The following is a 16,941-nucleotide window of genomic DNA, read 5'->3' on the forward strand; positions in this document are numbered from 1 at the left end:
TGACCCACACTCAACTGAAAACACCAGTCATCTGCAATTGCCCAAATGCAATGCCAGATCCAGCAGGATGGAACCCACAGCTTTGGCTTGTGCCAGACATGTTCTGCATCTCAAAAGGGCATAGATGTGAATTGGTACAAGAAGCAAAGGTGGAGCACACTCAGGCTCCAACACTTGGCAGTACCAGTCTACTTTGATCAGGATGAGAGCTGTAAGATACTAGTATCTCCCAGCTTCTCAAACATCAATGCAAAGGCTTTCATTTGTTCATTCAAGGAAGGTTGTTGGTTCAGTCATGTTTTTGCACCCATATTCACTGCATTCCTTTGGAGTAAACTTAACACTCTTACAAAAACAAACTTATGGAATTTTATTAATTTAATTGAATTTTATGTTACATAAATTGGTTACTAACAAAACAACTCTGGAAGTACACTCCTTGTCTCCATATACACACAGACTTGTGGCTGTGGGGAACCTGAGCCCTACATTCGCACAGTCATTGATGTCTGCATCATCGCATTGTAAATAAAGGTGTTATTGAAAGGTACAAACTGCCTGGTGATGATTTTGATGGCCTCCTGGGCAGCAGCTCCTAGAGAAATAAAAAATCAATCACACAGCAATTAATAATAGATTACTGTTAACCAACTAACATGCAATGATGCACAAAACCTTTGAGGACACAAAGGCTGAAAGAGGGACACCAGAGTCCAGGACATGAATGTGTAATTATCCCACCAAAAACACAGCTGGAGTCTGCCCTGCTGTAGGCGACTGGGATTGATTTTACACACGTTATCTTGTATTATGTAACTATCCTCCACTCACTGACTTTGCTGGAGTAAATAATCTTGCTGTACTTGGGAGAGTTTCAATGGTGAGCTCCAACTTGCTGTAGTCAGATCGATTGAGCAGAATGGTTACCTGGTTGAGGTGGTGAGGTCGATCAGAGGTTAGAGATCTCAGGGGAGCGGTAGCTCATTTGTTGAGGTGTGGGTGGATGCTGTGGGCATGTTGGGGGTGTAGGGTAGGGAGGGTTTCAGGTGGGGCCTGAGGTTTCACAGACAAGGCAAATGAATTCAAGCTTCATTGTCATTTTCTACCTTGCTGTCACACTGATGAGACCCCACCCCCCCACCCCACCCCGACCGTAACGTTAACCCTTTGTTTCTCTCTTCACAGATGCTGCCAGACTTGCTGGGTATTTCCAGCATTTTCGGTTTTTATTTCAGATTTCCAGCATTTTTCCATGCAGGAGGTAGGTGTGAAGGCACTTACCTCCCGATCCACCAAGTCCTCGCATGATGTGAAGCTGCCACTTGGGAAGCTCGGCCAACAGCAGTTAAAGCTCACAGCCTTATTATCATATTTAAAGTTGCAACCATCCTTCATGGATCAGGCTGGTTGCCCAACCAAATTCTCACCTCAGTTAAAGCTGGAGATGAGCGAGTAAAGGTGGGTTTGGGTCAGGAAACATATTTTTGAGGCTTCAACCAAACCCCCCTTTTCCCAACCCGAACCCACCCATACTTTTTTATAAGTTAAAATTCAGCCCTCTGTTTAAATAGACTATGTTTGTTATAAAAATGATTGTTTTTTTGTGAATCCCATCTGCACTCATTGGCTGATGCTCTTGTGCCAATACTCAGTGCGAACAAAGAAACACAAATGGTTATGTGTGTGTGAATGGAACGCCCAGAGCAAGGCCTGATGTGGTGCCAGCACTGATACAAACATGACGAGGCATATGAGAAGTATATTAGAGAGGTGTGGATTGATGGACTGGATAGCCATTGCTGGTCTCCATTTAGAAACATACTGGTAGCAGACCTACTCTAGTGATCTCATGACTGCAATCCCAGCCAACGGGTTTTTAAATCCTCCACAATTCTGTGGAGCTTATTCCACTATGTTGAAATTTCTAAGACCCTCATCAAGCTGAGCAGATGGAGATCAATGTGAGGTCAACGTAGGGGAAATGGTGCAACAGTGATAACGTCACTAGATTGTGGGCATCACTGGGAAACCAGCATTTGTTGCCCATCCCTAATTGCCCTTGAACTGCTTGTGAGGCCATTTCAGAGGGCAGTTAGGAGTCAACCACATTACTGTGGGTCTGGAGTGATATTAGTGGACATTAGTGAGCCAGATGGGTTTTTACAACAATTGATGCCATTTTCATGGTCACCATCACTGAGACTAGCTTTGTAATTCCAGATTTTTATTAACTGAATTCAAATTCTACCAGCTGCCTTGGTGGGATTTGAACCCATGTTCTCAAAAGCGTTACCCTGGGTCTCTGGATTACTAGCCCAGTGACATTACCACCATGTCACCATCTCCTCACCTAGTAATCCAGAGGATGCACTGGGGACATGGGTTCAGATCCCAACATGGCAGTTGATGGAATTTAAATTCAATTGATTAAAAATCTGGAATTGAAAGAATGAAACTATCATTGATTGTTGTAAAAACCCATCTGCTTCACTAATGTACTTTAGTAGAAGGAAATCTGCCGTCCTTACCTGGTTTGGCCTACATGTGACTCCAGACCCACTGCAATGTGGTTGACTCTTAATTGCTCTCAAGGGCCATTAGGGATGGGCAACAAATGCTGACCTTGCCAGTGACATCTACATCCCGTAAACAAATTTTTAAAAAAAATTCACTTTGGAGCCAAGAAAGACAGAAGTCAGAATATTTTCTTAATGGGTGAAAGACTCGAAACGTTCAGGAGCAAAGGGGTTTGGATGCTCAGGTAAACAAATCACTAAAAGCTAGTGCATAGCTACAAAAAGAAATCAAGGCAGCTAACAGGATGTCGGCCTTTATCACAAGGGGACTGCATTAGAAAAGGGTAGAAAGTGATGCTTCAACTGTAGAGCCTTGATCAGGCTTCACCTAGCAATTCTGGGCACTGCACTTTAGGAAGGATATACTGATCCTGGAAAGGTGCAGCACGGATTCACCAAAATGATACAGACCTTAAAAGGCTAAATTATGAAGACAGGTCAAATACAGATGGCTTGAATCCCCTTGAGTTAATAACACTGAGGGGTTATCAAATTGAGATGTTGGGATTTTGATAGGATGGATAGAGGGAAACATTTTTCTCTGATGGGGGAGTCCAGAACAAGGGGGCAAAACCTTAAAATTAGAATTAGGTCATTCAGGAAAGAAGTCAACATGAAATTTTTTCCACACAAAAGGTAGCGGAAATCTGGAACACTCTCCCCAAAACAGACAGTGGATGCTGGAGGGACATTTGAAATTGCAAGACTGAGGTTGGATACATTTCAGTTAGGAAAAGGTATGACGGGATATTGATGGGAGAACTGAACTGTAGAAAATAGAGCTGAGGCTCGACTCAACCATGGTGTCACTGAATGGCAAAACATTAAAGGCAGCATTTTACAAAGATGATTTATATTAAAAAAAGTTTTTAGAATGGGGAGGGCAGGAAGGGAAAGTAAACAAAACAAACATAACCACCATGACAATCAGAAATAATCCAATAAAAAAAGAAACGTACCTCCCAAAAACGAGGCTACAGCATGTGGTTCTGAAGCACCATAGCGACAACTGAAAGAGAACAAGTATGCTCTTCAGAAACCCAGTGGATTTAAACTGTCGATAAAACACAGTAGCCATTTTCTCTTAAATGTGCAGTAGCTTGCAAGGATGCTCTCAATCTGTGTCCAGCAGCTTTCAAAGTCAAATATTAAAGTTTAATCAACTTTGCATTTCCAATTTTACTTTATTCACCTTTGGGCCCCCCAATTGTCATAATTGGCACAGTCACAGATACAAAATTAATCACACGAGATTTAGGACAGAAAGCAGGAGAAACTCTTTCACGCAGAACGTTATGAGATTGGGGAATAGATTACTGGAGTCAGTGATTACCCATTCCCTTCCGGATATAGTTTCAGGCTGCCAACAGAGTTGGTGTGAGGTATAGTGAACCCTCACAGTGATATAGTGTCATGGGATTCTGAACGAGTTGGTGTGTAGGATTATGAACCCCCAAATTGGCATAGTTTCAGTGTGTTGAAAGAGTTGGTGCGAGGGATTGTGAACCCCCCCCACACTGGTGTACTGGCGGGGGGGGCGCTGGAGGATTTGGTGAGGGAGACTGTGAAATTCCCACACTGATATATCTTGAGGGGGTTCTGAAGGAGTTGGAGGTGGGTGAATTGGACTAACAGATGTGAACCTCTCCCAGTAGCTTTGTCCTTTTAGACATCTTCCATCGACCAAAGAACATTTAAACACTAACGTACAATTCATGGATGTAGTCATCCTTCACGGATACCGAGACACCCCAATCTTGCAGCAGGCTGATCACGCATGATTTCAACTTTCCAATGTCCTCTTCAACTTGGTTATTATAAACACCTGCCAGAAGAAAAATTCATTATCTCCTCAAAACACAGCATGATTGAAAAAAATGCAAGATCTCTCCTCTCCAGTATTGGGTTACAGTTTCCACAGTGATCCAGTTATTTATCAGTATAGAGATTCAACCAGGAGACAGACCAGAAGCAACAGCTATGGTTCCTCTCTTCCCTAACCAAGAGCTACTGCGGAAACTGTCACGCCCTCAACTGATGCACCAGCTGAGATCACTATTCTGGGAACGGAACCTGGATCCTTCTCGTGTGGAAAGTTATTTCCACATGCGCAAGGTGCACTTATCCACTCTGCCATCATATTCTTCCAGCAAACAGAATGATTTTATTGGGAGCACATGGTGGTAGGACATTCACAGCATTGCTATACAGAATGATAGAGCACACTATAATCAATTACTGATACTACCCCGGCCGGCTATGTTGTGGAGACAAGATGCCAGTACCCTCCCGCCGCCCCCCCACAAGCTGGGAGAAAGCTAAGAGAGATACGGTTAACCAGCAGGGGTTTGGAGCGGTGGTTGGGGTGGTGGGGTTAGGGGGTGCTCATTCTTACTACTGACCAGCCGGTCACAGGACAGCACGAGTACCCAGGTTCTCTCAAACAGTCCTCAACTATTCAATGCATTTATCAATGACTTAGATGATGGCATAGCAAGTCACATATCCACATGACACAAAGATAGGCGACGTTATAAAAAATGTAAATGGATGCATTAAATTATAAAAAGATATTAGATTCAGTGAATGAAATTAATTTTCCACAGTTTTACCCAATATAGGTCATTGAGATAATTCATTTTGGACCTAAAAAGGATAAATCAGAGTACTTGCCAAATGGTGAAAAGCTAAAAACAATGTCGGTCCAAAGAAATTTAAGGATCCACGTACACAAATCATTATAATGTCATGGACAGAAAATACACAAGAACACAATGAAAAAGACTAACAGAATTCTGACCTCTACACCTAGAAGACTAGAATACGAGGGGGTAGGAGTCATGTTTCAGCTAAAGAAATCCCTCATTAGACCACACCTTGAATACTGTGTTCAGTTCTGACACCACACCTTAGGAAGAACATGTTGGTCTTGGAGGGAGTACAGTGTAGATTTACCACAATGATACCTGGACTCTAAGATTAAATCATGAGGAGAGATTACACAAACTAGGGCTGTATTCCCTGGAATTTACAAAGTTAAAGGACAATTTGATCTAAGTTTAAGATATCAAGGGGAACAGATAAGGCAAATAGTAATTTCTTACCTAGGGGTAAAGGTTAGACGGCATAGTCTAAAGTTAGTGCCAGACCTTTCAGGATTTAAATTAGATAACACTTCTACACACACAAAGGGTGGTAGGAGTTTGGAACTGCCTTCTGCAAGCGATGGCAGAGTGGTAATGTCACTGGACTAGTAATCCAGAGACCCAGACTAATGCTCTGGGAATGTGGGTTCAAATCCCACCACGGAATTTAAATTCAATTTTAAAAATCTGGAATTAAAAGATAGTCTCAGTAACGGTGACCATGAAACTATCAGTAACTCTTGTAAAAACCCATCCGGTTCATTAATGTACTTGAGGGAAGGAAATCTGCCATCCTTATCCAGTCTGGCCTTCATGTGGCTCCAGACCCACAGCAATGTGGTTGATTCTTAACTGCCCTCTGAAATGGCACAGCAAGCCATCCTGTTCAAGGGCAATTAGGGATGGCCAATAAATGCTGGCCTTGCCAGAGATGCTCAGATCCCATGAAAGAATAAAAATTAATGCAACCTCAGTTGTTCATTTTAAATCTGAAATTAACCAAAGGGATATGGGGCAAATTCTGCTACATGGAATTAGGTACAGCCCAAGGGTGTCTTGAAGTGCTTTTCAGTGATGAAGTACATTTTGAAATGTCTTCACTGTTGTAATGTAGGAAATGCAGCAGCCAGCTTGCACATAACAAGCTCCCACAATCTGTTTTATAGTGATGCTGTCTGATGGGTAAATGTTGGCCAGAACACCAGGGAGAACTCCTTGCACTTCTTTAAAAAAACTAACGCCCATCTAACTGGGCAGATGAGGCCTCGGTTTAATGTATCATTTGAAGGACAGCACCACTGATAGTTTGGCCCTCCCTCAGTACTGTACTGGAGTGTCAATGATTAGATTTTTGTGTTCCAGTCTGGAAGCGGCACTCAAATGCACAACTTTCTGACTCAGAGAGGAGAGTACTATCCACTGAGCCACAACTGACATTGACAATTGGGGTGATTGCTGCTGTGAGCTGAGAATATTCCTATGCATGTATGATGAATCTCAATCTAAAAATACAGAGAGTTAATTCCATGCCTGGTGAGTTATAGCTGGTCAGGAGATGGTTGCATACATGACGTGGGGTTACATACCTGGGTATCGCCCATGCTGCCTGTGAAAACAATCAACAGCTCGAAGCATTATGTATAAAGCCATTTCACTGTCGAGATTCTCCATACAAGATGCTGGAAGGCAAAAAAAAAATCTACTCATAAGCAAGATGTTTACAACCCTAGTGTACATGAGGTTAAGTATGCCTGAAAGGTGTTGGAACAAACAAGTGGGCATGAACTGTAAAGGATGGGATTCATGATCAGTTGTTGTACGAAGGTGATAAGGTAGAGGAGCGCTGTCATCTGCAAACAAGAAGTGCTCTGACCTTTTCCACAGACTTAAATGGTTTTCACATAATTGAGGAGAGTATATGGCAGACAGACAATGCATCTTTCATTTTTATTTGAATTGCACCAGATCATCCACCATGCTCCAGAGCAGTGAGACTCGTAGAACAAGATGTTGGGTCTAGGGTCAGGCAGCTGGTGAGGTTACAGCCTTTTACACAATTTGGGAATGATTAGTTTCGCAAAGGATACACATCAAGAAATAAACTGTTGTCTGCCAGATGCTGGACATTCTCAGAATTGTAGGCAACATCAGTCATAGCTGTGGCTTTAGCCACTAGGCCCTAAGCTCTGGAATACCCTCCCTAAACTTCTCTGCATCTCCCTGTCCCCTCCTTTAAGATGCTCCTTAAAGCATACCTCTTTGACCAAGCTTTTGCTCATCTCTCCTAAAATCCCCTTCACTCCCTCCACCACTGACGCACAGTGGCAACAGTGTGTACCATCTACAAGATCTACTACAACAACTTATCAAGGATCCTTCGACAGCAGCTTCCAAACCCTCTACCATCTAGAAGGACAAGGGCAGCAGATGCACGGGAACACCACCACCTGGAAGTTTCCCTCCAAGCCACACATCATTTTGACTTGGAACTATATCACCGTTCCTTCACTGTCGCTGGGTTAAAACCCTGGAACACTCTCCCTAACAGCCCTGTGGGTGTACCTTCACCCAGCTCACCATCATCTTCTCAAGGGCATTTGGGATGGGCAATAAATGCTAGCCTTGCAAACGGTGTCCATATCCTTGAACGATTTTTAAAAAAGAATGCTTTGTTGTCAAATTTTGATTGCTAAGTGCATCGGTGAAGCACGTTGTGAAGTTTTACTCTGTTAAAGGTTCAATATAAATATAAGTTGTTGATATTATATATCTGTGAATAGGAATAATGGCTAGCACTGGAGGTTGCACAGACTGCTGACCTTGACTTCTGAAGAAGGCAGAAAACTGTTTTTTTATTCGTTCATGGGATGTGGGCTCTGCTGGCTGGGCCCAGCATTTACTGCCCATCCATGATTGTCCTTGAGAAGGTGGTGGTCAGCAGCCTTCTTGAACTGCTGCAGTCCATGTGGTGTAGGGAGGGAATTCCAGGATTTTGACCCAGCAACAGTGAAGGAACGGCAATATATATCCAAGGTGAGTGGCTTGCAGGGGAACTTCCAGGTGGTGGTGTTCCAATCTGTCTGCTGCCCTTGTCCTTATGGATGGTAGCAGTCATGGGTTTGGAAGGTGCTGCCTAATGAGGTTTGGTGAGGTCCTGCAGTGCATTTTGTAGATGATACATTCTGCTGCCACTGTGCATCGGTGGTGGAGGGAGAGATTGTTTGTGGATGGGATGCCAGTCAAGTGGGATGCTTTGTCCTGATGGTGTCAAGCTTCTTGAATGTTGCGGGAGATGCTCTCATCCAGGCAAGTGGAGAGTATTGCATCACATTCCTGCCTCGTGCCTTGTAGATGGTGGACAGGCTTTGGGGAGTCAGGTGGTGAGTTACTTGCCTCAGGATTCCTAGCTTCTGACCTGCTCTTGTAGCCACAGTATTTATATGGCTAGTCCAGTTCAGTTTCTGGTCAATGGTAACCCCCAGGATGTTGATAGTGGGGGATTCAGTGATGGTAATGCCATTGAAAGTCAAAGGGCGATGGTTAGATTCTCTCTTGTTGGAGATGGTCATTACCCGGCACTTGTGTAGCACGAATGTTACTTACCACCTGTCAGCCCAAGCCTGGATACTGTCCAGGTCTTGCAGCTTTTGGACATAGCCTGCTTCAGTATCTGAGGAGTAGTGATTGGTGCTGAACATTGTGCAATCATCAGCGAACATCCCCACTTCTGACCTCATGATGGAAGGAAGGTCATCGATGAAGCAGCTGAAGATGGCTGGGCCCAGGACACTACTCTGAGGAACTCCTGCAGTGATGTCCTGGAACTGAGATGATTGATCTCCAACAACCACAACCATCTACCTTTGTGCTAGGTATGACTCCAACCCATGGAGAGTTTTCCCCCTGATTCCCATTGACTCCAGTTTTACTAGGGCTCCTTGATGCCACACTTGGTCAGATGCTGTCTTGATGTCAAGGACAGTCACTCTCATCTCACCTCGGGGGTTCAGCTCTTTTGTCCATGCTTGAACCAAGGCTGTAATTGCACAATGTTCAGCACCACCAGCTAAATGACCTTGGCAGCACGCAAACTGAGCTTCAGTGAGCAAGTTATTGCTAAGTAAGTGCCGCTTGACAACACTGTCGATGACCCCTTCCATCACTTTACTGATGACCGAGTAGATTGTTGGGGCAGTAATGGGCCGTGTCGGATTTGTCCTGCTTCATGTGTACAGGATGTACCTGGGCAATTTTCCACATTGCCAGGTAGATGCCAGTGTTGTAGCTGTACTGGAACAGCTTGGCTAGGGGCCCAGCAAGTTCTGCAGCACAAGTCTTCTGTACTATTGCTGGGATATTGTCAGGGCCCATGGCCTTTACAGTATCCAGTGCCTTCAGCCATTTCTTGATATCATGTGGAGTGAATCAAATTGGCTGAAGGCTGGCATCTGTAATGCTGGGGACCTCCGGAGGAGGTTGAGATGAATCATGACGAGGAGTATAATTACACAGAATAAAAAGGAGCACATCGATCAGCAAAGCACTCTTGTTTTACACAATGTCTCAAAATTAATTGTATTTGAAATATTAGACATCCTTTCCTAAATAGTTTTAATTTGATGAGAACAGCATAGGCGCCACTCGGAAGGATAAGGGCAGGTGCATGGAAACATCATCATCTCTAAATAGTCCAAGGCACTTACCATCCTGACTGGAACATACATCGACTGTTTCTTCATTGTTGCTGAATCAAAATTCTGGAACTCTCTTAATTAACAGCACCAGACAGATTGGGCGTCAGCACCTCGGACAGTGCAGCACTCCCATAATACAGAAGATTGTGGACATTGAACTTCCAAAAGTCTGAACTAAAACAATTAAAATACACAACTGCAAAACTCCTGAAAGTCAGTTTAGTGCTTTGGACATAACTTTTCATCTTCAAATATAGGTTGGCTGACTGCACATGTCCACCATTAATTTTTATTTTAAACATACCCCCTTTAAGGCCATTGCGAGCCCCGCAAACTGATAACATTTACCAATTTGATCTTTATTGGTTGTCTCTGCATTGAACTCCTCTGCCAGCGAACGGCATCGGACAAGTCGTAGAAAAGCAGCATTCCTGCCTGGTGACGGAGATAGCGGAGATTAGAAGCCATTCCATTAAAAAAAATTAACTCAAAACAAATTCAGGAAAACAATGACAAATGTTTAAGAGCATTATCTTCTCCAACCACAAATTCTGCTTATGGAGAAAACAGTTGGAAAACCAAGCACTTTGCTGCACCAACTTACCTTGCTAATTTTTTTTTTTAAAGTCTACAATTCCCCACAAATCAAGACTTCTGATCTCAACTGAGCCAAGAGTGAAATCCAGGACAGGGATATTAGCCAGGACATTCTCATGTAACTCCAAGACTAGAATTCACTCCCCAAGCCTCATCACCCTCTCACACCTCTTTTAAGATATGATCTTATTGAATGGAGGAACAGGCTCAGGGGGTTGAAAAGCTTCCTCCCATTCTTACGACACCCCTTAAATCCTAGCCCCTTTGACAAAGCTTTTGATCACCTGTTCTAATATCTCCTTACGTGGCTTGGTGGCAGTTTCTCTCCAATTTACAATCCTGTGATTGCTGACAAAAAGAGATATGCTGTCAAAGCTTTTCATCTTCCATCATTATCAGGACAGATGCAAGAATACCAACTTTCAAAGGGAACAACAATGTATACAGCATGAGAAAAGGGTGCTCATTGGTTGGCAAGTAGACTATGAGTGGTCAGAGTCATAAAGTCATAGGGGTCTACAGCACAGAAAAAGGTCCTTCGGCCCATCGTGTCTGCGCCGGTCAAACAAGTACCTAACTATTCTAATCCTATTTTCCAGCACTAGGCCCATAGCCTTGTATGTCATGGCATCGCAAGTGCACATCCAAATACTTCTTAAATGTTGAGGGTTTCTGCCTCTACTACCATTTCAGGCAGTGAGTTCCAGATTCCCACCACCCTCTGGGTGAAAAAATTCTTCCTCACATCCCCTCTAAACCTCCTGCCCCTTACCTTAAATCTATGCCCCCTGGTTATTGATCCCTCCACCAAGGGGAAAAGATCCTTCCTGTCTACCCGATCTCTGCTCCTCAATTTTATACACCTCAATCATGTGCCCCCTCAATCTCCTCTGCTCCAGGTAAAACAACCCCAGTCTATCCAAACTCTCCTCATAACTAAAACTCTCCAGCCCAGGCAACATCCTGGTAAATCTCCTCTGCACTCTCTCTAGTGCAATCGCATCCTTCCTATAATGCGGATTCCAGAACTGCACGCAACACTCTAGCTGTGGCCTAACCAGCATTTTATACAGTTCCAGCATAATCTCCTTGTTCTTATATTCTGTGCCTTGGCTAATAAAAGCAAGTATTCCGTATGCCTTCTTAACCACCTATCTACCTGTCCCACTACATTAAGGGACCAGTGGACATGCACACCAAGGTCCCTCTGATCCTCGGTGCTTCCCAGGGTCTTACCATTCATCGTGTATTCCCGTGCCGTGTTTGTCCTGCCCAAGTGCATCACCTCACACTTATCTGGATTAAATTCCATTTGCCGCTGATCAACCCATCTGACCAGTCCGTCTATATCCTCCTGTAATCTAATCTATCCTACTCACTATTTAACACCCCACAACAATTTTCGTGTCATCCGCAAACTTACTGATCAACCCTCCTACATTCAAGACTAAATCGTTTATATATACCACAAACAGCAAGGGACACAACACCAATCCCTGTGGAACCCCACTGGACACAGACATCCAGTCATAAAAACACCCCTCGACCATCACCCTCTGCTTCCTGCCACTCAGCCAATTCTGGATCCAATTGCCAAACTGCCTTGGATCCCATGGGTTCTTACTTTCGCTACCAGTCTCCCATGCGGGACCTTATCAAAAGCTTTGCTGAAGTCCAAGTAGACTACGTCAAATCCACTGCCCTCATCTACACACCTGGTCACCTCTTTGAAAAATTCAATCAAATTGGTCAAACATGACCCTTAACAAAACCATGCTGACTGTTCTTGATTAATCCCTGCCTCTCCAAGTATAGATTAATTCTGTCCCTCAGAATTGCTTCCAATAGTTTCCCCACCACTGAGGTTAGACTGACTGAACTGTAGTTCTCTGGTTTATCCCTTCCTCCCTTCTTGAATAACGGTACCACATTGGCTGTCCTCCAGTCCTCTGGGACCTCTCCTGTGGCCAGAGAGATATTGAAAATTATTGCCAGGGCTCCTGCTATCTCCTCCCTTGCCTCACTCAACAGCCTGGGATACATTTCATCTGGGCCTGGAGATTTATCTACTTTTAAGCCTGCCAGACCACTGAGAACCTCCTCCTTTCTATGCTAATTTCTTTAATTATATCACAGTCCTTCTGCCTGATTTCCACATCCACGTCGTCCCTCTCACTTGTGAACACTGACACAAAGTATTCATTTAGAACCCTACCTACGCCTTCCGGCTCAACATACAAATTACCACTATGGTCCTTAATGGGCCCTACTCTTTCCCTAGTTATCCTCTTACTCTAAATGTACTTGTAAAATAACTTTGGATTTTCCTTTATTCTACATGCCAATGTTTTTTCATGTCCCCTTTTTGCTCTCCTAATTTCCTTTTTAAGTTGCCCCCTACACATTCTATACTCCTCTAGGGCTTCCGCTGTTTTGAGCCCTTGGCATCTGCCATGAGCCTCCCTTTTTCTCTTTATCCATCCTGTATATCCCACCACATCCAGGGTTCCCTGGATTTGTTGGTCCCACCCTTTGTCTATATTGGAATATGTTGGCCCTGTGCTGTCCCTATTTCCTTCTTGAGTGAGTCCCACTGCTTTGATGCAGATTTACCTAAAAGTAGCTGCTCCCAGTCCACTCTGGCAAAATCATATCTCATCTTATTAAAATTGGCCTTCACCCAATTTAGAACTCTGATTTCTGGCCCATCCTTGTCCTTTTCCATAACAACCTTGAATCTAACGGAGTTATGAGCACTATCTGCAAAATGCTCCCCCATTGATACCTCTACCACTTGCCCGGCTTCATTCCCTAAAATTAAGTCCAGGACCGCCCCCTGTCTTGTAGGACCTTTACGTACTGGCTTAAAAAGCTCTCCTGGATGCATTTTAAGAATTCCTCTCCCTCTGAACCTATCACACTATGACTAACCCAGTTAATGTTGGGGAAGTTGAAAACCCCCACTATTACTACCTTATTACTTTTACACTTCTCTAAAATTTGCCTACCTATCTGCTCTTCTACTTCTCTCCGACTGTTTGGGGGCCTATAGTACACTCCCAGCAATGTGATTGCTCCTTTTTTGTTTTTAAGTTCTACCCACATGGCTTCATTTGAGCAGCCATCTAAGATGTCATCCCTCTTTACTGCTGTAATTGATTCCTTGATCAATACTGCGATACCCCCTCCTCTTTTACCTTCTTCCCTGTCTCGCTGAAGACCCTATATCCTGGAATATTGAGCTGCCCCTCTCACCCATGTCTCTGTGACAGCAATGACATCATACTTCCATTTGTTAATTTGTGCCCTCAACTCATCTGCCTTATTCATCAGACTCCTTGAATTAAAATAAATACCATCCAACCTTGCCAAACTCCATTGTGCCTTAACTAGCCTATAATTTCTATGCCTTCCAGACTCACTTGCTCTCTCTTCTATTTTTGGCTGTGCACCTCCCCCTGCTGAACCTCCTCCCAGGATCTCATCCCCCTGCCAAGTTAGTTTAAACCTTACCCAACAGAACTAGCAAACCTCCCTGCAAGGACGTTGGTCCCATTCCAGTTCAGGTGCAACCCGTCTGTCTTGTACAGGGCCCACCGCCCCCAGAAACTGTCCCAATGTCTCAGAAATCTAAAGCCCTCCCTCCTGCACCATCTCTCCAGCCACGCATTCATCTGGACTAACCTCCTATTTCGATACTCACTAGCATGTGGCACCAGAAGTAATCCAGAGATTACTACTTTTGAGGTGCTGTTTTTTAATGTTTCCTAGCTCCCTAAATTCTGCTTGCAGGACCTCATCCCTCTTTCTACTTACGTCATTGGTACCAATATGTACCATGATCTCTGTCTATTTGCCCTCCCGCTTTTGAATGCCCTGCAGCCGGTCAGTGACATTCTTGACCCAGGCACCAGGGGGGCAACATACCTGCCTGGAGTCACGTCTCACATCTACAGCCACAGAAACGCCTGTCTGTTCCCCTTACTATCGAGTCTCCTAGCACTATTGCTCTTCCCCTATTTTCCCTCCCTCCCTGTGCAGCTGAGCCACTCACAATGCCATGAGCGTGGTTGCACTCCCCAGAGGAACCGTCACTCTCATCGTTTTCCAACACAGAAAAACAGTTCTCGAGCAAGATGCACCCTGGGGATTTCCTGACTACCTGCCTGACACCTTTCTTCTGACTGATGGTCAACCATTTCCCCTCTGTCTGCGCTTCCGTAAGCTGTGGGGTGACCACGTCTAAAAACGTGCTCTCCACGAAATTCTCAGCCTTGCGGATGCACCTCAGTGTCTCCAGGTACCGCCCAAGCTCCAAAACTCGGAGCTCAAGTAGCTGCAGCTGGTGGCACTTCCTGCACACGTGGTCGGTCAGAGCGCAAGGAGCGTCTAGGACTTCCCACATGTTGCAGGCGGTACATAACATGGGACTGAGCTGCACTGCCATGGAGAATGCACCAAGGAACAGTTCTGCACCAAGCTTTTGTTTAGATTCAAAAAAAAAGGCAAGTCAACTCCGATTGGTCGAGGCGTTGCCATGGGGAATGTAACTGGGTACAGTTGTCCACCAAACTTCTGTTTAATTGAAAAAAGTGCAATGCCTGGACATGTTTTTTCTATCTGCAGAGGACAAGGCCATACGTGTGAACATATGTAGCCTCTAGAAAGCGCAAGTCTATCGTGAGCCAGGCTGATATTTTAAATTGGTTATTAGTATAATTCTTGGCACACTGAGGATTATTCAGTAAGTGCTGTCCAATCATGGAAGGCATCACATCCAACTTTGGACACTGAGTTCTGAGTTTTGCAAACATGGGCTAGTTGAGTATGGTCAGTATTCTCCCTGTTGCGAACTGCCAGAGGGACATGCTGTTTGATACAATCCACCTTTCATTGGGATGTATGGCCTCTGTACTTGGCATCACACCGGCACTGAAATTTATATATATTATTCATTTGTGTGGTAGGCAGAAGTTCTTCTGGCTTGACGGCAGCATTCTGCTGGTGGAGAATACCACTTGTGTTGTTACTTTATAGCAGTTGCATGAAATGTCCAGCTTCACCTGTTCATTACGTTAAAGGTGTAACTCAAATGCAAGTTGTTTGTTCAAAGAGCAGGACTAGGACAGCACTTGGAACATCACCAGACTGCCCCATCAGCCAGCAAAGGGAATTTGTTTCAGACAGGAGCAATGAAGGAGAAAGTGGCACCTACAGACGAATCCATGTGCGAGATGTATAGAAAAGTTGTTGTACAAATGAAATCATTTGGTCTCCTCAACCCAGGTGGTGACTATAAAATTGTAGCCCAGTTAGATGTTGAATACAAAACTGAAATTTCAGCATCATGCATAACCCCATCTTTCTGAAATTAGATCACAAGGCATGAATAATCAACATACAAAAAGAAATAGCTTTGAGGTTAATTTAAAAAGCATTGAACAGAAACATGTGACATTTGTTTCTTGATTCATTCTCAAAATGTGGGCACTGGGCATTCATTGCCCATCCCTAGTTGCCTTGCAAAGGTAGTTGTCGGCCTTCTCCTTAAACCGCTGATGTAATTGCTAGGCCACTTCAGGAGGCAGTTAAGAGTCAACCACTTTGGTGTGGGAAGGGAGTCATAGATGGGCGAGAGCAGGCAATGCTGGCAAGGGTCCTTTCCCTATAGGACATTAGTGGGTTTTTACAACATTCCCACAGATTCCTGGTTGTTTTCGCTGGTACGTACCAGCCTTTTATTTTCTAAAGTGGATATAAATTTGCAAACTGCCCTGGTGGGACTTGAACTCATTCTCTGGATAAGTAGTCCAGTAACATAACCACTGCACTGCCCTACCCACTTTGCAGCTTCATGTACAACATACCTTTGATCACAATAGGCCATTACAATAGCTTACACATTTAGAAAATGATACACCACACTCAACAAAAGGTTCACTTACAGAAAGTTCACTTACAGAAAAGCCAAATGTCTTTTTCAGAGATGGTCTCGGGAGGCTGCCGAAGGAACACAAGTAACTTTTAATTGGGACATCACCACGCAAAGCATTAGAGAAAGGAAGCTACAAATAAACAGTAGCCATAGCAGAGGCTACTCCATGTCACATGCCTCAGAATCAAGAATGAAGGAGGTCTTTGCCCACTGAAGTTCTTCTCTAATTAAAACCATTTAATAACACAAGATAAGAAGAGCTCAGAGGAATCAAAAGGAAACCCAGCTAGCTTTAGATGGCATGCTGTGGATTTCAATCTGAAGAGGCAGCTTACATTAAGTCTTTGTTATTGTACTTTTTAAAACAGCAGCTGAATGTCTCTTTCATGTATCTAGAGATTAGAGATTTACGGGATTAGAATAGGTAGGTGCTTGGTGGCCGGCACGAACATGATGGGCCGAAGGGCCTGTTTCTGTGCTGTATAACTCTCTGA

At 44.1% G+C, this 16,941-nt stretch overlaps 1 protein-coding gene across 3 annotated transcripts in view; it reads right to left on the reverse strand.

Annotated features, from left to right (window-relative positions):
• Nucleotides 1–346: 346 nt before the first annotated feature.
• Nucleotides 347–16,941, reverse strand: part of nae1 (nedd8 activating enzyme E1 subunit 1) — a 41,981-nt gene continuing 25,386 nt past the window's right edge. For all 3 annotated transcript variants that reach the window (XM_078544670.1, XM_078544669.1, XM_078544671.1), the window contains 6 exons: nt 16,473–16,512; nt 10,264–10,350; nt 6,808–6,900; nt 4,287–4,401; nt 3,536–3,585; nt 347–595 (listed from right to left, as the gene is read on the reverse strand). In XM_078544670.1, the coding sequence (XP_078400796.1) occupies nt 486–595; nt 3,536–3,585; nt 4,287–4,401; nt 6,808–6,900; nt 10,264–10,350; nt 16,473–16,512 (495 nt within the window). In that variant the 3' untranslated portion in view covers nt 347–485. The remainder of the gene's footprint in view (nt 596–3,535; nt 3,586–4,286; nt 4,402–6,807; nt 6,901–10,263; nt 10,351–16,472; nt 16,513–16,941) is intronic.

The sequence above is a fragment of the Cetorhinus maximus genome, chromosome 6 (assembly GCF_964194155.1).
Source record: "Cetorhinus maximus chromosome 6, sCetMax3.hap1.1, whole genome shotgun sequence".
Taxonomy (NCBI): Eukaryota; Metazoa; Chordata; class Chondrichthyes; order Lamniformes; family Cetorhinidae; genus Cetorhinus; species Cetorhinus maximus.